The 22,588-nt window shown below is 37.0% G+C and overlaps 2 protein-coding genes and 1 pseudogene across 3 annotated transcripts; 1 reads left to right on the top strand and 2 right to left on the bottom strand.

The window, feature by feature from the left end:
* Window positions 1-913: 913 nt before the first annotated feature.
* On the top strand, window positions 914-1,876 carry LOC118343967. Its single transcript, XM_035683482.1, has 2 exons — window positions 914-1,000; window positions 1,178-1,876. Exons 1-2 carry the CDS (start codon window positions 914-916, stop codon window positions 1,874-1,876), a joined length of 786 nt encoding a protein of 261 aa, XP_035539375.1.
* Window positions 1,877-7,082: 5,206 nt separating this feature from the next.
* LOC108997577 (probable inactive serine/threonine-protein kinase fnkC) lies at window positions 7,083-9,345 on the bottom strand. 2 transcript variants are annotated; one of them, XM_018973921.2, is made up of 6 exons: window positions 9,198-9,345; window positions 8,671-8,800; window positions 8,403-8,566; window positions 7,855-8,140; window positions 7,550-7,731; window positions 7,083-7,458 (listed from the first exon to the last, which is right to left on the bottom strand). In XM_018973921.2, the coding sequence occupies exons 1-6, from the start codon at window positions 9,298-9,300 to the stop codon at window positions 7,298-7,300; spliced, it is 1,026 nt and encodes a 341-aa protein (XP_018829466.2). In that variant the 5' UTR covers window positions 9,301-9,345; the 3' UTR covers window positions 7,083-7,297. The 2 variants fall into 2 exon arrangements, with proteins under 2 accessions (XP_018829466.2, XP_018829469.2); XM_018973924.2 differs by having other exon boundaries at window positions 7,855-8,134.
* An 8,247-nt stretch (window positions 9,346-17,592) lies between these two features.
* LOC108997536 lies at window positions 17,593-21,702 on the bottom strand (annotated as a pseudogene).
* Window positions 21,703-22,588: the final 886 nt, after the last annotated feature.

Below are 22,588 nucleotides of genomic sequence, written 5' to 3'. Positions count from 1 at the left end.
ATGTGCAATATGCCAACATTATCTGTATAATTATGACAATAGAACCCAGCGAAACGGTGAATGGAAAGGAAAAAAAAAAAACTGAACGAAATCTACTTTCGGCGAATACAAAATCGCTGGTATTAAGAAAAATTAAGTATTAGCGGTGACTATGTATCGCCGTAAATTCTTTACTTCCAGCGATTTATATGCACTGTAAATACGCAGTACTTCCGTCAAATACATATTGCGGCGACTTCTGTATTCGACGTAAAAACGTTTTCGGTGGTTGGCGAACTTTGCGGCGACTTTTCGTCCTTTGGAAAATCACAATCCGCGACGAAAATTGAGATCGTCGTGATTATTGTCGGGTCCATTACGTCGACTCATATCGCAATAAAAAATATAAGTTGCGACAATATCCCAATATCCCTAGGACTGGTAGAATTTCTTGCGGCGATTTTTCGGATTATTTACGACGATACAAATCGTCGCTTATTACCTTTCCCAACGAAATCGGACCAAAAGAATAGGCTCTTTTGCGGCGTGTTATCATATTTTTTGGGACGAATAAAATTCGCCGGGAAAAATAATTTTTCCAGGAGAATTTTACGTTTCGATGCAATTGATCAGAAAAGACATCTTTATTTTGTCAAACACGCAGCAAGGTAGAAATCGCCGGAATTGATCATATACAGCGATTAAGGTATGTATAAGCGTCGATTTTGAGCGCTGGAAAAACCCTTTTTTTCTTGTAGTGTTCTATATATAATTTTCTTCAATATCACTACATGAACACAAATTATAGTGTAAAAATCGGTCGCAACAAGCTGTCATTTGTGGCATTTTTCATTAATTTGCCAGTGCTGGCATGCACGCTACATATATGCGACTGTTGAGACTACCAGAAAAGAACTTTCCACTACCCCTTGACATGGATTCTCCACAACAGAATACGCACTACATGGATACTGCATGGACAGCTGCAGAGTTGGCAGAACGTGGACGTGAATATTCTTCTGTTAGTTAGTTACGATTGTTATGAGCTGTAAATAATATTTTCCTTGTTTTATATTTCATTTCTTTTGTATATATATACATTAGTCGATAGCATACAAAAGACATGAGAACATATTCCAACTTTAGACATATTCTTCCTCTGTTTTCTTCTGCTACGTAATCTCCTTCATGGTATCAGAGAGCCATGAGCACTGATTCTTCCTCATCTTCCAATACTTCACCAGAGCAAAACATGCAAAACCAAAACCCTTCAAACCCTGAATCCAACCCTCATCATCCTGCAAGTCCTTATTTCATCCAACCTGGTGAAGGAGCTTCTTCTCTGTTAGTTCCCGAGCTGTTGACAACAGAAAACTATGTCACCTGGGCACGGACCATGCGTCGAGCTCTCAATATCAAAAACAAACTCGGTTTCATCGATGGTAAAATCACTAAACCCACCAATGCATCTGATCCTTTTTTTACGGCATGGGAAAGATGTAATGATATGATAATTTCTTGGATTCAACACTCTGTAAGTATCGAGCACAGACCAACTATTGCACATGCTGACAATGCTGCTACCGTATGGCATGACCTTTGTGAACGATTTTCCATTCAAAATGCACCACGCATTTTTCAGCTTCGGAAAGCAGTTTCTGCTTTGATCCAAGATGATGATTCTGTGAGTATTTATTACAATAAACTCAAAGGATATTGGGATGAACTAGAAATATATGAACCAATGCCTCTATGTACATGTGGTTCTGTCAAGATCTTGGCAGATCACCACTACCGGAGTAAGGTTATGCAATTCTTAATGGGGATTCATGACTCTTATGATAACAAGTCAGCAATACTCCAGCCATTATTTACAGCTCATAACAATCGTAACTAACTAACAGAAGAATATTCACGTCCACGTTCTGCCAACTCTGCAGCTGTCCATGCAGTATCCATGTAGTGCGTATTCTGTTGTGGAGAATCCATGTCAAGGGGTAGTGGAAAGTTCTTTTCTGGTAGTCTCAACATCCCCCCGCAAGATGGAGAGTATATGTTAATTACTCCCATCTTGGATAAATGTCGTGTGAAGGCAGGAGAGTGTAGCGGCTTAGTGAACAAGTCAGCCAACTGAGAGTGAGAAAAAACATGAGCTGTGACTACTTGTCCTTCTGTGATCTTATCACGAATTAGATGACAATCTAATTCAATGTGCTTTGTTCGCTCGTGAAAGATTGGATTTGCAGCAATGTGAATTGCTGCCAAGTTATCACAATATAATGTGGCAGGGTTTAAGATTGATATTTTCAGATCAGCAAGAAAATATCTAATCCATGTGAGTTCACAAACCACTGAGGCCATAGCTCTATACTCGGATTCCGCAGACGATCTGGACACAGTTGTCTGTTTTTTTGATTTCCATGATACGAGTGATCTGCCAATGAAGATGCAGAAACCTGTTGTAGAACGCCTTGTATCAGGGCAATTAGCCCAGCTTGCATCCGAGTATGCTGAAAGTTTCATCTCCGAATTCGCAGGAAAGAAAAGTCCTTGTCCTGGAGTTCCTTTTACATATCTAAGAATTTTGAGAACAGCATTGAAATGAGGATCACGGGGAGTCTCCATGAACTGACTTAACAGGTGCACACTTTGGCTTAAATCTGGCCGTGTATTGGTGAGATAGAGTAGCTTGCCAATCAATCGCCGATATAGTGCTGGATCTTTGAACAATTCCCCTTCATCTTTACTGAGTTTGACATTTGGCTCCATAGGCAAATTAGATGGCTTTGCAGCTAACAATCCAGTTTCAGCAAGTATGTCCAAAGCATACTTCCTTTGGCAAAGTTGAATACCTCCTTTTGTGCGCCCTACCTCAATACCAAGGAAAAATCTAAGACTTCCAAGATCTTTGATTTTAAATTTTGTTTCCAAGAATCTTTTGACATCAGAAGTGGATTGAGGATCGGAACTCATTAAGATTATATCGTCTACGTAGACAAGAAGTGCTATAAAAGATGTGGTTGTAGCCTTGATGTACAAGGTGTAATCTGCCTTCGATTGAACAAATCCAAATTCAATTAAGGAAGATGAAAGCTTGGCATTCCACTGCCTCGAAGCTTGTTTGAGACCATAGATGCTTTTTTGTAATCGGCACACTTTGTTCAGATTTGAGGATGAATGACCAGGAGGTAAGCGCATGTATATTTCTTCATCAAGGTCTCCATAAAGGAAAGCGTTGTTCACGTCCAACTGTTGAAGATCCCACCCTTTAATTGCTGCAACTGCAATGAGACAACGTATAGAAACTAACTTAGCAACGGGTGAGAAGGTGTCATGAAAATCAATCCCCTCTCGTTGCGTAAATCCTTTTGCAACCAAGCGAGCCTTAGCTCGCTCGATGGTCCCATCCGCCTTAAATTTGTACTTGTAGACCCATTTGCAATCAATTGTTTTTTTGTGGGAAGGTAGATCAACAATAGTCCAAGTTCCATTATTTTCAAGAGCATCGAGTTCTTCTTTCATTGCCTTACACCAAACAGGTTCTTGGATGGCTTGAGTATAGGAAGTAGGTTCAGTATGTAAAGAGATAGAAGTAGTGAAGGCCTTGAAAGCATGTGAAAGAGATTCATAAGAAAGTGAAGCAGATAAAGGAAAGGATACTTTTGAACCTTCAGCATTGGAGAGGGAGGAACCTTGAGTCTCGGATTTTGACTGAGAAGGGTCAAGTGTAGCAACCTGTTGGCAATGGAAATCCTGTAGGTAAGCAGGTGCTCTTCGAGTTCTATTTGTCCTGCGGAGAATGTTTTGATGAGAAGTAGAATCAGAAGATGAAGAAGAGATAGGATCATGATCTTGTTCTTCAGGCTGGAGAAGGGGAGTGAAGGTTTCGGTTGATGTAGCAGAATTTTCAAGAGATGTGGTTATTTCAATATTCTGAAAGTTCTTTTCTGGTAGGCTGTGAGAAAAGACAAAATCTGTTTTGGAATATTGTGGTTGTTTTAAGGGAAAGATAGCTTCATGAAATACCACATCTCGTGAAATGAAAATCTGATTGGTGGACAAGTCGAGCAGCTTGTATCCTTTTACACCGTATGGGTAGCCTAAGAACACACATTTTCGGGCCCTGGGTTCAAACTTAGTTCTAGCATGACTAAGTGTAGAAGCAAAGCATAAACTGCCAAATATTCGAAGATGGGAGTATATAGGTTTGACTTGATATAGGAGCTCAATTGGAGACTTGTAATTAAGGTTGGGAGTGGGGGTGCGGTTGATCAAATATACTGCTGTTATGACAAATTCATTCCAATACTTTATGGGCAAACCAGATTGAAACTTTAAGGCCCTTGCCACATTTAAAATATGTTGATGTTTGCGTTCGGCTAATGCATTCTGTTGGGGGGTGGCAACACAAGTAAGTTGATGATGGATCCCTTTTGTTTGATAAAATATTGGCATTTGAAATTCACCCCCATTATCGGTTCTAACAATTTTTATTTTGGTTTCAAATTGATTTTCAATAAGGGAGCAAAAATTTTGAAGAGCAATACGTGCCTCTGATTTGGTTTTTAACATGTAAATCCATGTACATCTTGTAAATTGATCTACAATAGTGAGGAAATATTTGGATCCATCATGAGCTTGAGTATTATTTGGACCCCAGATGTCTACTGAAATCAGGTCAAAAGGCTTTGTGACTTTGTTCTCAGTGTTTGAAAAAGGCAATTTATGTTGTTTTGTAAGTGGACAAATATCACAAAGGAATCTGGTATGAGCTTTAGGTCTATTAGAAATGTCATAAACTTCTTTCAAAACATGCTCAGTCAAGGAGCTATGTCCTAGCCGATAATGCCATAAAGTAAAGTCATCAAAGTTTGTAGTAGCAGCAGTATTAACAGAAGTAAAGTGAAGTAAGGTTTGAAGATGAGAAGTTAAAGCATTAGGTGAGCTTTTCTGGTGTTGAAAATGGTAGAGGCCATCCTTCACTTTACCCTGCCCAGTCGTCGTCCAAGAGAAAAGGTCCTGAATATAACATGAGTTAGAAAAGAAAATTAGACAACAATTGGAGGTTTGAGCTAAAGACTTGGCAGAGATGAGGTTAAAAGAAAACGTGGGAACACAAAGCACATTTTTTAGAGTTAGATTTTCTGATATTTGAACATCGCCAACATGAGTGGCTGAGGCAGAGTTACCATTTGGTAATCTTACTGCATTTGAAATTGGAGCAGTGATGTGAGTGTAGAACCGTGGGCTACAAATCATATGATTTGTAGCTCCGGTGTCAATAATCCACGGTGCAGCAACATATTGTGCAGCAGTGTGTGTTTGTGCAGAAAAACATATGTTGATACCAGACATGGGAGGGACATCTTGAGAAGTAGAGGTAGATGTCATTTGAACTTGATTTGCAGCAGGGACATGTGCTTCAGGTGGCTGTGTTTGGAGCAAGGCAATTAAACGACTATATTGCTCTTGAGTAATGGCTGGAGTATTGCTGACTTGTTCCTGTTCAAAAGAAACATGATTAGCAACTGGTCTGTTTTTGTAGAAATTTTTGTGTCCAGGGGGGAATCCATGAAGTTTGTAGCACTTCTCTTTGGTATGTCCAGGAATGTGACAATGTGAGCAAACCGGGAGACCAGGATTGGCCTTGAAGCAGCGTTCCAAGGAGTGGCCAGAAATATTGCAATGTGAGCAGAAAAGTTTGTCTCGACGTGAGTTTGGATGAAATCTCTGATCTGGTCCTTTAGTGATCATTGCAACAGGTGTGGAAAGTGGAAGGGAATGCAGTTGCCGACGCCTTTCTTCCTGTTGTACTAAGGAAAGAACACGATTGAGCGGTGGAAGAGGGTCATAAAGAAGGATTTGAGCTCGAATATTATCATAAGAGTCATGAATCCCCATTAAGAATTGCATAACCTTACTCCGGTAGTGGTGATCTGCCAAGATCTTGACAGAACCACATGTACATAGAGGCATTGGTTCATATATTTCTAGTTCATCCCAATATCCTTTGAGTTTATTGTAATAAATACTCACAGAATCATCATCTTGGATCAAAGCAGAAACTGCTTTCCGAAGCTGAAAAATGCGTGGTGCATTTTGAATGGAAAATCGTTCACAAAGGTCATGCCATACGGTAGCAGCATTGTCAGCATGTGCAATAGTTGGTCTGTGCTCGATACTTACAGAGTGTTGAATCCAAGAAATTATCATATCATTACATCTTTCCCATGCCGTAAAAAAAGGATCAGATGCATTGGTGGGTTTAGTGATTTTACCATCGATGAAACCGAGTTTGTTTTTGATATTGAGAGCTCGACGCATGGTCCGTGCCCAGGTGACATAGTTTTCTGTTGTCAACAGCTCGGGAACTAACAGAGAAGAAGCTCCTTCACCAGGTTGGATGAAATAAGGACTTGCAGGATGATGAGGGTTGGATTCAGGGTTTGAAGGGTTTTGGTTTTGCATGTTTTGCTCTGGTGAAGTATTGGAAGATGAGGAAGAATCAGTGCTCATGGCTCTCTGATACCATGAAGGAGATTACGTAGCAGAAGAAAACAGAGGAAGAATATGTCTAAAGTTGGAATATGTTCTCATGTCTTTTGTATGCTATCGACTAATTCCAACTTTAGACATATTCTTCCTCTGTTTTCTTCTGCTACGTAATCTCCTTCAGCGACTGTATATATCAACCATCAAAAGACCATAAAATTGGCAATCAATTTTTCACATCGATCCTTAATTATTTTCTCATATCCTAATTAATATAAGTGTTTTTTAAAAGAAAAAACAAATCGGTCCAAGTCATGCATAATATGAGAAAATGCCAGGATTTTTCTTTTTCGGAGCTAAGAGAGTACGTACGTAGGAAGCCAACTCAAAAACCCAACAACGAATGCAAAATATATATGAATAATACAAGAATAATTATTAATATATATATATATATTTATATATATGAATGGCCCATTAAGTCGTAACGTCATTCGAAAAAAGATGATTGGTTTAATTTAGTGCTGTGGATTTCTTGGACGTACACTGCACACAAAAAATATGGGAAGAATCGTACGAGTGGTTTTCAAGAAATACATATGGATGCCCAATCCATCTATGATAATTTATTAGGATATTGGATGGCTTTGGTTTTTGTCACTCTTAAAATTACATTTTATATATCTTTAATTCTTACATTTGCTATAGATATAATAATGTTGCGGAATTTGTGTCGAATGTATATATCAGTACTTCCACATGCAACCATTGAATTATTGTATAATTAATAGTAAAATAATATCTAATTAATTTGTCTCCAATTTGATCATCCGGAGAAATCCTTCACTTCAGATATGACATCAATTTTGCATTCAACCAACAAAGCATCATCCACTAAGTAGCCATTTGATGGATCCTTGAGATCTCTCAGAAGCGAAAAGGTCGGGGCACCAAAGCCAACGTTACTTTTAGAGAACCAATGCTCAACTGCAAGATAAGAGTTTTGTCATAATTTTTTCAACCCCAAACAGCAAAAGAGAAATAATATTTTCACATAAATGATCAAGAGATCCCTGACTTGTTCTTTCAAGGTGATTGCTATTGACTTGGTCCCTTATTCGCAGCTTGAATTTTGCGTACAATTTTCGGTTAGGAGTAATGATTTCTAAATCATCGGCCATTAGGAGATAGAAAGACAAGCTGAAGCCGTGATCTGAGGACGTTGCCTTGTTTCCCCTTGGATAGACCAGCCCCAACTTCCTATATATAAATAATACTAATTCATGACAATCTACTAAACTCATATATAAACTATATATAAAACTCAATACATTTGAAATTCTGATATAAAAGCAAAGATTCCAAATATAAGATAAAGAGTACCATTTAAGCCCTTCAACAATGAAGACATCAGATAAATAATAGTCGTTTTTCCGCACGACAAAGTTGTCAACCCTCCAAGTGAAATAATTGGTTTGAGGTTGTTTTATCATCGACAAGCACACTCCCCTGCCACTACCTTTGATGACAAAAACTTCAGCCCCAAGAATGCAAGAATCATCAACAATATAACCATTTGAAGGATCGTTGAGGGTGTCGTGCGAAAGTAATTGAGCGAAACCCCATTCAGTCTTTAAGTTATGAAAGCGTCTTACACGCCCATCTGCATCTAAATTGTTAAAGGTTACAAGAAAATCCCATGCTAAGCTTTAAATTGAAATTTAACTTTTCTGTATATATATAAAAGAGAAAATATTTATTAAAAATTTTGTCAAACAAAAAAAAAAAATATATATATATATATATATATATAATGATCAGATGCTCACACTTTTACTATTCAAACGAGACCGTCTCTTTTATCTAATATTTACCATTGAATTTGTAAATCTTCTTAAAGAATATTAAATGTCAGAAACCTACGTACGTACCTTGAATACACAGGTACTTGTTTCGTATTTGATCAAACACAAAGAATCTGAAGTTTACGTTAGCCTCCCATCCAAGCGAAAGAGTGTTTTGATTTTCTATTGCCAAATATAAGGAGATGTGACTTTTACTATTCTTCTTCCCATTTGTTTTGAGTACCAATTTCCTGGAAAGGGAAATGAAATTGAAAATGGTTGAATTTATTTATTTTTTATATAATTAAAAAAAAAAAAACAACCGAGAGATTGATATATCTTCAAAGTGCAGTACCAATTGTAGCCACCAACTTCAAACACGCCCGATTCACAGTTCTTAACCTCTGCCTCAAACAGCACCGAGAAATTCTTGATTTGAAATGTGTAATGAGCTGGCGGAAGATCTCTACTTGATCTTACAACTCCTGAGTCGACATAAAGATGGAAAAACAAATTCATACAAAAGATATATATCAGTTTACTAAAAATCTTACTTTTTAAAATATTATTAATTTTATGCAATTGGCCGGACGCACATCGCCAATGTAATAAAATATTAATATAATTTATTTCCTGTTTTGGCTTTTAATGGATGGGATATACATGGATTTATAAAACCGACGAAGTCAGGATTATAAGTCAGCCAAAGTATATAACATTATTCTAAATATATATATATATATATAACTAATTATTCCATAGTTTTTTTAATATATTATATAATTAAGCAAATAAAATGAAACCAATATTGATATGTCTAAAAATCAAACGACAATACTTGGGGGGAGAGAGAGAGAGAGAGAGTCATGCATGCATGTATACCATTTGTATCGATGTCAGCAGGCAGAGAATGGCATGCTTTATCTAATTCCATGTTTTCCTTTTGAACACTTTTTGTTCTCCTGCATGCATGCTGCATGGTCATCCTTATTATATATATGCATTGGATCGAGAACTGATCTTCTGATCCGAATATATTCTAATTGTTTGGTTGCGGAGTTAGTCAAGGAATGAATTATAGGATTAACAGAGTTATAAAGTTAAGAAAAAGAATGGAATCATGAGTTATAATAAGAATATATATAGTATGTGACGAATGAAGAAGAATATTGAAATCAAACGAAAAGCAAATAACTTGGATGATAAGTAAAATACGGAGAGGAGAGGAACTTTTATAACAACATTGATATTATTATCATGTCCTTCATTTTTAAGTTTCCTTTTTCTATTCATAATTAAATTTTATATTCTATATTAAAAAATCAAATATAATTAATATAATTCAATCATCTAGAATTCCTTGACCTCCTAAATATGGCTTGAGCCAGCTTTGGAAGTACGTGCATCGATCTCCTTCTTCTTGAAGAGGTGATACGTACACTTGCCGATTGGTGAATGGGGGATCGGAGAGTCATTAATTGACAATTTGGTTTGGGTTTTTCAAACTGACAGGGTGGAGAACGTGCAAAATCTCATTACTGTTTCTGAATGATTTTTCAACGGCTATTGAGTAGAATTTTCATTTGTTATCTCTTTCTCCGCTGTGTTGCTATCAGCACCTTCACACTTTTCTCAAGCAATGAAGTCCCTGAATGGCACCAAGCCATGAGTGAAGATTTCACAGCCCTCATGCCCAAGAGTACCTTATCATGCCCAAGAGTACCATCTCATAAAAATGCCATTACAAATAAGTGGGTCTTCAATGTCAAGCGAAGACCCATCAAGGCTAGGGATGCTTGGTTAAAGCGTATAATATTTAGTCTACAAATGTCTATGGTCTCCAAGAACCATCTTGTGATTTGGTTTATATGAGTGGAGATGATTGAGGTAGGCATTTGAGATGGAGAGTCGTTGGTTTGTTCATTTGCTGATGTAACACCTCGCTCTCCCTCGTTTAAGATCAAAGTCATTTTTACGAAATTCCGGAGAACTAGAGTGCTAACACTAAACTTGATTTTAAAATATTATTTTATAATTACGCCAAATACAAAGATTCTATATAATAAATAAAATCACTATTTATTAGAAATATTGAAACTATAAAAGAGACTATGCAGAAGCATTTATTAAAATCTCTCAAACTTTGTACTGTACAAATACCTTGAAAGCTTTGTGCATGATCTAGGCTTCTATCATAACTCTCTAGACCAAATCTCGTCCTACAGCTCTATCTTCATAATGAATAACGTGTTTGCCGATATTATAACATGTGTTGTACATTGATTTCCAAATAACTGACTTTAATAATATATATAATTAGCTAACGTAAGCTAATCTTAATCTATGATCAAGCTACTTATCATGTAGCACTATTAATCTAATATTTCTGGAACAGAGCTGAATACTTATAAAAATACACGTATTGTCGCATAAATTATTACTAATAAAGCACGCACAATCTAATTATAAATCCAAAATAACTGGCCTATAATTCCATAAATCCTAAAGTCTCGGTAATCCTAAAATATTATCGCTTCCAACTAATTTAATATCTATGTAACTTCCGCAAACCTTAACAAATTAAATGATTTCTCCACAACTTTGCCATTAACACCGAGTCCTTGTAATTTCTTGGTATTCCCATGTTTATAGTTATGTATAAGCACCCAGCTATTACCTAAAATACATGTAATCCAATAATATATATTTTGATATATAAACTAATCGGTTCTAAGAGGTTTGACAATAGGAGGGGTAGATATATCGTACGGTCAGAGAAGTTTATGTAGGCTGGAGTAATTAAGAGAAAATTTCATGGAGAGAGAAAGTTACATGAAAATAGTGGGAGAGGCAGAGAGAGAGAGAGAGACTAACGTAAGGGAGAGAGCTTACGGTGATTCTAGTGAAAGAGAAAATTGAGAGGTAGAGAGAGAGATAACTTGGAGAGAAAAGCTTACGGTGTAGTCTCGACAAGGTGCTGGAACTTCCATCGTCGACTAAGGTGCAACGGCTGGCTTTAGGCGCTCTATTTTTAAGTGGCTAAAACAGAGGAGTGTTTGGACATGGGCATGGTCGTGCTACTTGGTGGTTGTCGTGGCCTTGGGTGCAGAAGTCTGGCGGTTGGCGACATGAAGGGGGAGAGGTGGTGATCGATGTTATCTGTGGCTAAGGAAGGAGACATTGAGGAGCATATGTGGCTGCTTTCTCGTGGCTGTGACATTGGTGGAAGGAAGAGTTGATGGCAGCCTTACTGTCACTGAGCTTATTGGAAGTTGTACGTCCATGGTGCTGCAGCTAGGCATGACTAGCAACTTCCGTCGTGCATACTACTTGGTTTGGAGGTTGAAGCAACCACGGCATGGAGGCTGGCTAGTTCACAGTGGTTTGTGAAAAGGAATGGTTGTTGTGTGTCGATGAAGGCTACGTGGGAGGTTTGCAATGTGTTGCCATGAAAGTGAATAAATATTGAGAGAGAAATAGGAAGGTTGTAGTGGCTTAAAAAGGGAAGAGATGTATATAGAGAAATTGGGAGGAGGTGTCCAACAACGTGTTCAGCTCGAAATCGATCACTGACTTCATAGAATTAAACTCAGTTTGTGACTATGAAAGAAGAAAATCAGAAGGGAAGGAAGGTTGGGTTAGGTGAATGGGCTGAACATGAATTTGATACTGCAGCATGGGGAAATAACAGAGGGAAAGGAATAGGTATATAAAGAAATCCGGAGAGGGTGCCGTAGAGTTAGATTTGGACTCAGTTAGTGATCGACGAGAGTTTAAATTTAAAATTATAATCTAGCAATTTATTTAACTTAGGATTGGGAGTGATTGAGATTGTGTAGGAGACCTCAATCAGGGATGATTATAATGAGAAAAATTCTAATAGTCGATCTTAAATTTTAAAATGAGTCTAACACGTCTAATAAATATTTTTGAGCTTTTAAAAAGATTTATTGGCCCAATTATTAATTTAATAGAACTCACTTGGTCTATAAATATTAATGGGCTTTAAATCCAATTATTGGCCCAATAAAATTCTCCTTAAAACTATTATTGAACCGGATCGTTACAGCTGAAGAGAATGATGTGAATTTAGGTAAGAGGTTGGAAGGTGTTTGGTCATCAACTGAAATGATTGAATCAGTGTGTTCAAGTAATATTTCAATAGAGGATTCTTCAATGAGCTAGGTTGGATGATTAGAGGATGTGTCATCCACCTACAAAGGACTTTCTGCTGAGATAGTAGAAATATGGGTACAAAAATTGGATCGAGAATTATTTCTGGAAAGGGACTTACCTGTGAAGGAACTGATGCTGTTGTTGATGGACTAGGTAGGGATGATATCCAGTCTTGAGCAAGGAAGGCATTCTCATCAAGGATGACATGTTTGTTAATGATCATTTTCTTGGTGATTGGGTCATAGCATTTATAGCCACGATAATTTGAGCAAAAGCCTAAGAATATGCACCTTTTTTTACTTATACATTTGTTTGTGACTATTGTATTGTCAAAGGAGTGGTAGCAAGCACATCCAAAGACCTTGAGAAGAGAGTAGTCTGTATTTTTGTTCAAAAGCTTGACATAGGGTGTTTCATGATTCAGTAAAGCAGTAGGCAACCTCTTGATTAGGTCTACTACAGTGTTAAAAGCATCTATCCAGTAAGTAAGAGGAAGCTTGGATCGAGCTAGGAGGGCTAGGTTTGTTTCTACAATGTGCCTATGCTTCCTTTCGAATAGGCCATTTTGCTAGGGTGTGTATGGACAAGATATTCTGTAAATAATGTCATTTGAGCTTAAGGAATTTTTAAGTTGGTTGGAGGTAAATTCTCCCCCACCATCTAAGTGAAAATATTTGATCTTTTTAAATAGAAAGTTTTCTCCAATGTATTTAAACTTGAGAAAGCACTGATATGTTTCAGATTTATGATGCAATGGGTATATCCAAGAGAAACAAGAAAATTTTTCAATGAAGATGACATAGTATTGACAACTATTAGCAAAGGCAAAAAGTGAAGACCACAGATCTAAGTGAACTATTTCCAATGCTTCTGTTGTTACATTATTGTACTCGACGGAAGGAAGACTTTTGGACTTAGAAAGTTAGCTGAGTCATGTACAACTGACCCAACAATAAGAAGCTGAATACATTTCTTAAGATTATCTAGAATAAGAGGTGCTGGATGACCTAGTCTTCAATTCCAGATGGTTGAACTTGCAGAGACTCCAATGAAGGCAGCAAACTTCTTGGATTTATTGGTTGTTTTGGATAGATGGATTGGATACAAGCCATCCTTACTTGGCCCTTGCAAAAGCGTTAGTCCTGTGAGGTTGTCCTTCACACAGAAATAGGAATCAGTTAGTTTAAATCAACACTTGTTATCAACACAAAATTTTTGTATGGACAATAAGTTAGCAAAAGCATTTGAACAATGGAGAATGTTGTTCGTTTTAAAAGACTATTTAGAATTAAAAAGGATTGAAGAACCTGTGTTTGCTATTTGCAAACATGTATCATTTCCTACAACCACCTCTTCTTCTCCTTTGAATGGTTCTTGAAGAGCCAAGTTCTCCAATGCAGTTGTCACATGGTTGTTAGCTCCATTGTCAGCATACTAGGGCTGCTCATCAGATTGGTCAGTAGTAGAGTTGGTTCTTGCAGGCATGGCTTCCAATTGAGCAGGTGGATGTCTTCCTTGATATGAAAAATTCTTCTCTGGGAACAGTCCAAGGTCTGATGTCCAGTCTTGCCATAGATTTAGCAAGGTGCTCTGTTGAAGTTTGAGTTACTTGACTCATTGTTGTTTGTGTTTCTCAAGGGTTGATTCCCATCTGATTTTTTATGTTGATATTTTTGGACTGACCAAAGGGATTTCCTTTATAATTGCTGGAATTTGCAAGTCTTGGTATATAAAGCAAAAGTGGAAGGATCCGAGGACTGGGATTGTTGTTGGTGATTGTCAAGTAGTATCACTTAGTTGAGAAGTTCTGCTTGGAAGTCTTCTGAGGACATTGTTGACTCACAAGTAGCAAAATTAAAGGAGGTGATGAACGATGTATAGGCAAGATTGAGTCCACCAACAATGTAGGAGATGAAATCATCATCTTTTATAAATTTTCTTAGCATTGTAAATTGGTCAGCAAATGCCTTGACTTGGCTAAGATACTTAGAACAAGAACGTGACCTTGATTTAGATATTAGAGTTGGCATTTCAAATATACTATTATGGATCTTGATTGTGAAGCAAAGCTTGAGTTCCACACCTGTTTGGAGGTGTTTAAACCATATACTGAGGATAATACACTCTCAAAGAGACTCGTGTTGAACCAGCTCGGAAGGTGTTGATCCTTGTTTTGCCAAAGGGAGTAATCAGGGTTCACTATTGTGGTGACTTTTCCTGATTCATCAACTAGAAATCTAGGAGGGCATGGCTCATTACCATCAACAATGCCCATCAGCTCATGGCTTCTAAGAATTGGTAAAGACTGAGACACCCAATTCAGATAAGTGTTGTCCAATTTGATAGAGATAAATTGTGTAATGCTGGAAAGGTTTAGGGTGTAGTTATCCTATGGTGAACCAAAAGATAAATGAAGATGATATTGTTGGTGAGTAGGATTGAGGGGTTTCCCAAAAAAGGGCTCTTGTATCATGTAAAAATAAAGAAATGAGAATTTTTGCACAAAAAATGCACACATATTCATTTTAGACACAAGTATATATGCACTGTCAGTAAGTATAAGATCCCATCATTGTTGGGATTACAATTACAACAAATAAAGAGAAATTATAGCTAATTTATGGAGGAAAATCTGTGACAGTATCATAATGATTTGAGGGTATATCTTTTGAGCCAGTTGTGCTACTTTCCTTCAAGGGAATCTTACCTTTCACATCTTCACAATCTGGTATGGTGAGTGAGCCACGAGCTGGACAAGAGTTTACCTTAGTATTTGCGTACATGTCTGGAGCATTGTTGGATGACTGTATCTTAACAGTGGGGAGGGTCCTTCCCACTGTAGAACGACCCTCCCCATTGTAGAACCATGGTGAGAAAAATGATGGCAAAAACTTTGGAGTGCTTCCATTCGAAGAGGTAGTGGCCCATTTTGCTAGGTCGTGCACACAAAAAAGTTATTTTTTTAATAGTGGACCTACTCTTTTATACTCAAAGATGACATATAAATGGCCTAAGTTCTAAACTTAAGAGGTTTGATATACCGAAAGTTGCATAGCCATTACACATATTAACAAAGGCTTCTATTGAACATATTCCCTGTTTTGTATGCTGTTTTGACCAACAGTTTGAAAAAAAAAAAAACAATTTTAGAAGACCTTGGGAGAAGTTATACTAGAAGTTTTGCGAGGGTCATGAAAGAGTATTGGTTAAATCGAGTGAGTACTTGTATTTTATGTTTTCATTAAAGGTATATTCAACTGACTTTTGACTGGCATTTTTTTTCTTTTTTATAATCAAGCATATAGATATATAAAACAGTTATAGAATACAAGAGATAACAGGGTGGGAGGCCCCGACATTCATCCCAAACTAGCTAGTACAACACAGGAAAAAGAAAAAAAAAAAAGATTTAGGGCCAAGAACTTGACCCCCACTCATTTCTCACAAGGGAAAGCCGCCTGGAGTGATTTTGATACAATCTGATAAACGGACTATAATACTACGATCGAAAGCAGCAATGAATGGGATTTGTGTTGTATGTGGCTGGTCTAGACTGACTAAATAAGACTTTCACTATCTTTTTCACACGATCCTTGGTTAGGGTGAGCAATAACATAAGAAGATAGCAAGCTAGAGAAGCGTCAAATCGCCAGCAAGAGACTGCCAGGAACTATAGTGGCGCATGAGGACCACACGCCACACTAGGAGACTGGAAGTTGGTTGGATCTAAGAGATTCAAGGCCGCTAACCTCAAAAATACCGCGCGTGTTGGCGGCAAACTCGCCGTGGTGTGGCGACACGTGAGATCCACGTGCTGTTTGGGTCGTGTGTGAGGACCACGCACCACTCTTTTCGACGTTTTTCTTCTACCATCCAAAGGATCGACGGCTGGAGAGTCTTGTGGTGCGGCGCGTGGTGGTCTTGGGTGGTTGGAAAACAGTAGCTCAGCACTTCTCAATGTTATGGTCAGAAAATTTAGAAAAAATCAGAAAAAAACATTGTAGAACATTATCTAGACTATACAAGCGGGAGGGTGGCTGGAGCCCTATGGATAGAGAAGGTAAGATTTTTTTTTACCTCTCTGGAGAGCATTTTCACTAAAGAGAGAAAACGAAAGCAATGCTATTGTACCTCAATAGTGGAAGACTTTTGACCGACTCAAGTGGTAAGACTTTTGGTCTCGAGAATATGCTCCTCCAAGTCTAACTTGTAAACGGGTAAAAAATATAAAAGTATAAAAATATGTTGTGTTTGCATAGGTGTCTCGTTCAAAAAGTATTATTTAACCGAGTGGATAGTTAGATTACCTTAGCTTAACAGACGAAGTAATGTTAGATATAATTATGAGATATACAAATCTCGTATATTTCTTTTAAAAAAAGTGAAATCTATCATTAGAAGTGAGTTTTTTTAATATGGGTCCTAGATGTATTCATTTTTCTCAAAGAAAGTATGTGAGGTTTGCACGCCCTAAGACGGTATAAATCATGTCATTATCACACCCCCTTTTTCAAGCACCATCTCAAGCGTGGAATGCGTATAATGAGAGTTTAACAAGCCTACTACGACATCCTTCGTAAATACTACGTGCTCCCAAAATATCACATATATTCATTCACCTTTGGACGAATTCTTGAATGTTTTATTTTCACTCGAATAAGATTCAAAATATGGCTGCCCCTCTTTTACCTCGACGATAGACCAACTTGATAATTGGCACTTCGGTTTTAGGCAGTTTTCGGTGTTAGGGGTTTGATCCACTGAAATCACACCAAATCGGATTAAAATTAACCTTTACCCAATTGAAACCCCAACTGCAAGTCTGCAACCCCACAAACAGATACTCTTCTCGGATTTATCATATTCCTTCAGCAAGTCTTGCCAGATTTCTGTGTATGTATAGATCCAAGTTCAGCTGTGATTCGGCTAGAACAACCCCAAAGTGATACCAAACCTTTTGGACATTCAGTGCAGCGAGTTTCGATAGGCCATCCTCCCCACTTGATTGGGTGATCGCACTATGCAATTAAATCGACACCCAACAAAAAGATTTTTTTCAGCATTGAAAAACTATAGTTCATAGATTTATATTTTGTGGGATTTGAATGAGAATTACATCTTGCTTTTCATGCAGTTCGGTGACATCAAGAACACAAGTCTTCCCTTATGGTTAGAGATAATAAGTAGAAGAAAGAAATGGCGGCATCTTTTATTCTGAGCATCATTTCCCTGTTCCCAGCATAAATTTGTCATATCTTAGTTTTGTGTGCATTATTCTGAGCATTAGTATGCGCACTCAGCTAGCTGGAGCTGCAAATGTTTTACATGATTTCTATGTCACCTCTGTGCTCCTCAATGGCATTCATGGTTTGCTGGGGCTTCTCATCAATTCCCCAAAACTTGGCAGTTTTTACATCATCATGAGCCATCAATCGTGAGAACTCCTCGTGGTCGTATTCTAGGGTGGCTTTTCCCCCAAACTCCCTCGGAAGATTTTCTACATCGAAGAGCGTCTTCATGAGCTCTACACTTTCTTTATTTTTGGGGTATGCAAACTTCACCTTCTGAAATGTCTTCGGATCCAGGAAGTATTTGACAACCTATTAAAATTGAAAATAGCACGCACTTCATTAATGCAAGATCTAGCGGGTAAAAAGATAGAGACAGAAGATAAATGCAGGGTGCAACAGTAGGTTTCATTCTGCACAAAGGAAATCTCATCTAAAATGAAATACCAGATTCACGTCCAGAATTGCATATAGCAATAGAAGGAAAAGAAAAAGGAAAATCTACTCTCGGCCTTTGGGCTTCGACATCCCTACTAGAGTTTGATAATGGGAGATTTCTCTGGCTTTAGGTATGGACACACTGACTCGTTTGTTTTTGCAGATAAAATAAGTTGAGATTAAAGTTAAAAAGTTGAATAAAGTATTGTTAGAATATATTTTTTAATATTATAATTATTTTAGGATTTGAAAAACTTGAATTGTTTATTTTATTTTATATTGGAAGTTGAAAAAATTATAATGATTAGATGAGATGTTTTCTGAAAACAAACGAGTCCGTGCCCAAGTAATCAAGAGTCAAGACTGCTAAAGCAGGACAAATATGCAGGTTCTAATCTATCGAAGTACAATTGTACACAATAAGAAAAATAAATAAGAAATGATTTTCAAAGTTTCATACAAGGAGTAAATTATCGTCAAACTTCAATTCAGAGAAAGAAAGAAACAACAATATGCATGCAGTAGAAAGCCAGAAGCAAAACAGAGCAGAAGTCCAAACCTTCCAAAATGCTTGAAAAACCTTTGGTGGACTATACAAAATTGCAACCGCAAGCCTCTCGGGGTAGTGGTTTTGTAAAATGTTAGTGATCTCACGTGATGTTTTGACAGAGACGCTGGTGTTCAATGAAAATCCAGTGAAATCTATCAACCATGACATCTGTTCTTGACCTTCACAAAGGTTAAGGATAGCATTTTCTAAAAGATAGACAAAATGCATGCCGAACAATATCTTCTGCTGATGTGGTGTTCTGAAAAATGGGAAGATAAAAGATTAACAAAACGAAATCCAAGTGACAGTAACACACATTATGAAAGAAAATCTTAGCTCAAACCTGCATCCCTGGCCTCATTATGAGCACAGTCCTTCCATGTCGATCATGAAAATCTGCTCTGGACACTTTGCCAGTCTCACCTTCATGGGCTACTTCATGCTGGACATTAACATTTTCCTTGAGTAAGGGGAGTCTCGAATACAATAATAGTATTGGAAATATCAATCAGCATGATAACTGTCTACATGTCATAGCACCGGTCATCAAGTTCATGTCATTTTGCGTAGGGTGCCAAAAACTGGGGTCTTAACTATTTCATCATCAGACTTTAGCCATCTTGGAATTGCTAATGTTGAATGACAATTAGATTGATTCCATCGCAAAAGTTTTTACACCTCAATTGTGCAAAGGGCTATGACTAGCGTACAAAAGTTTTTAGACCTCAACAGTACTGAGATTAAGGGCAGTAAACAATTTTATTGGAAAGCAAACATAATCAGTTGTGTCTGCCATATATATGATTAGAAGCTTAGGAGAAAAGGCATGTATAAGCTAGGCCATCCAAAAATAGGTTATCAATTAATCAGGGACAGAAAACCCACCAAGTCATAAGAAAAATAATTAGTATAACTAGAAACAGCCACAAAAGTTGCAACATATGTACTTCTAGTTTTTTAATGTTGTCGAAAACATGTAGTCGATAAGTGATCATAAATACCCAACGAATCTCTTCAGGCTTATAAGTGGACCTCCACTTGAGTGTCTCTTCCAACATTTTCTTTGCCTTTTCAACATTCCAATTCCGAGCTTCTAAATATCTCCTCAGGCACGCATCAGTGCAGTACTTTAAACTACGTCCAGATAGAGGTCCAAGAGAAGCCCCGAGTTCACTGACCTGTTTGTAAATATGCCTCATTAAGTCTCTGTGATCAATATGTCACGAAAAGCTAAAAGCATCATAATAGAGAACAAGCTTGGTCATAATCAATAACAAGGAAAGCTCTTACTTGAAAATAAAGATAAAAAAAAAAAAAAGCACTTGGCCCTAGAATCTGTCCAAGAAATAAATTACTTTTGCATCTTTCTGTGAAGAGTCACTCTCCTGATGATTCTGAAGGTTCCTTCTTAGAAGATACATTATGACTGCCAAAGGAGTTCACCTACAGGAAATAACATTCATCTAAGACAACATAAAAAGTTCAAAGACAACATTTTTAGGTTCGTAGAAAATGTAATCATTGTGACCATAATAATATCAAAAAACAAATAGCAAAACGCATTTGATAAATTAAGTTTGAGAGATTGCTGAAGCTGCACACTTAACCAACATCAAAAACTTGCTCCCAGAAGTCAAATATCTTATCCAGTGAAATTCTATATCTCTATCAACCATGGTGAACAGTAAGATTGTTTCACATGTCACTTATCTCTGCCATAAAAAATTCAACTTCCTTTCACTTTAGTTTGTCCATACAACGTAAATTTGGGATAAGATCACAATGTTTATATCTATCACAACATAAATTCTCAAACCATCGACCATGCAAAACAAAAGAAGCAAGTTGCTCAGAGCCCATTGTGGCCAAGATTAGTTGCCCCTCTTGACTAGCCACATCCAGAAGCAATCCAATGGTTGTGATGGTTAAAGAAGGTCGATTGGATCAACCTTTCCTTCTTTCTTCTTGTTTTGTTCTTTTTTTCTTTATATTATGACTGATTCTTTTACCATTCACTTGATCATCCCGCTAATCTATTAATCTAATTCATCTATCGTTCTCAGCTTTTAATTTAGACCATGCTGCTGACCCACTACTACTATTCCCACCCGCTGTCTCTTGAAAAAAACAGCCATCACAGAAATCCTTAATTTACAATCACAATGGCAAAATGAGAATCAGCAACATAACTAACAATTCTGCAGACAAGCTTCAAAAACAAAATTAAAAAGTTGACCAAAATTCGAAAACAAAAACATGCAACCATCCGAATCAAAACAAAACCAACCTTTTCAGATTATTTAATAAAAAAAAATGGGAGAAGATTTCTGACTTGACGGAGATCTTTTAAACCCGACTCTCACAATCACATTTAGGCGTCTTTGAGCACCCCCCCATAAAAAGGTGCTGAAGTGACTTGATATAGAGCTCAGAAGCACAAGATCCACTAAGAATTATTCAAACCATCTAATCCAGAGAACATAAACTTTCAACACTATGCCTAATCGGAAGAGTCAATAGATAGTTCCAGGAATGTAAAGACATGGGAGTGACCGAAAGATCCAGTTCAAATTTAGAGACACATTCGCATGCAAACTTACGCACAGAAACAATGCACAATTTTTGCGTGCGTGCGTGCGTGTAAGTGTTTTTGAATATGAAAACGTGAGCTGGTCACATACCTGGTGAAGCAGAAGAGACTCCGAGAGAGTGAGAACTCCTGACTCAAAATTCTCTTATTGGCGTTTTGGGCAACGAATGACGATAGGAATTAGGTGAGAAGAGAGAGAGAGAGAGAGAGAGAGACGGAGATGCATGCGTTTTTCTCTTCGAGTTGTTTTTTTACCTCGCGAGGACTGTATTGAGTATTCACGTGAAAATGTGTTGCCGAGGAGGTACGGGCGGAACTTGAGCGAGACGCGGAGATAGGGAGATTTGATATGGGAAAACTCTAATGGGCCAATGGCAGTCCCCGTTTATGTTACGTTTAATTTATAATTTTTAGTGTGCGTGGGAATTCAAGTCTCCGTGTTTAGACTTCAAAATGAGTTGGTATGAACTATGGACTCTTTCGGTACCCGATTCCATTATAGTTTAACCAATCATATTTACAAAAAAATTATATAAATACAAAAAAATTATATAAAATAAACATATAAATTGATATGGAATACGTTAAATCTACTTAATAATAAAAATAATTTTACAATCTGACATATCGCATCAAGTTATATCAATTTATAAATTAATTTTTTTATAATCTCTTTATGATTAAAGTATTTTCTTAATTAAAAATAATAAATACATCAAATATACATATATTTATATATATATATATATCTGCTTTTAATCCTTTTTTCTGGAGTAATAATAATCTTCGTTCTAATTTCATTGTCTTATATTGCAATGATTCATTTTAATTAATTTCATAATTTTCCATCACAATAATTGATGAGGTATAATTTAGGAATAAATGAAAAATTAGTATATGAGTTTTCATGTTTATAAAAGCTAAAACTACCGTTTTCAGCTTTCATAATATCTAATCTTTAGAATTAAAAAATATTTTCGTCAATTTCTATTTATAAAAGTATAAAACCATTCGGAAGAGTGCAAAGTGACATTTGATACTCACGTGACATTAGTATTTTTTTAAAGCATTTTAATTGAATTGTTGACATGGCATATTGATGCATGTGTCAATGGGGTGAGTTTGGTTGCCAAACTCATCTCAACTCATCATTATAACTTTTTCAAATTCCAATATAAAATATAATAAACAATTCAAATTTTTCAAATCTCAAAATAATAATAATATTAAA

The sequence above is a fragment of the Juglans regia genome, chromosome 12 (genome assembly GCF_001411555.2).
Source record: "Juglans regia cultivar Chandler chromosome 12, Walnut 2.0, whole genome shotgun sequence".
NCBI lineage: Eukaryota > Viridiplantae > Streptophyta > Magnoliopsida > Fagales > Juglandaceae > Juglans > Juglans regia.
Note: the sequence above shows the minus strand (reverse complement) of the source record. Positions and strands in the feature narration are given on the sequence as shown.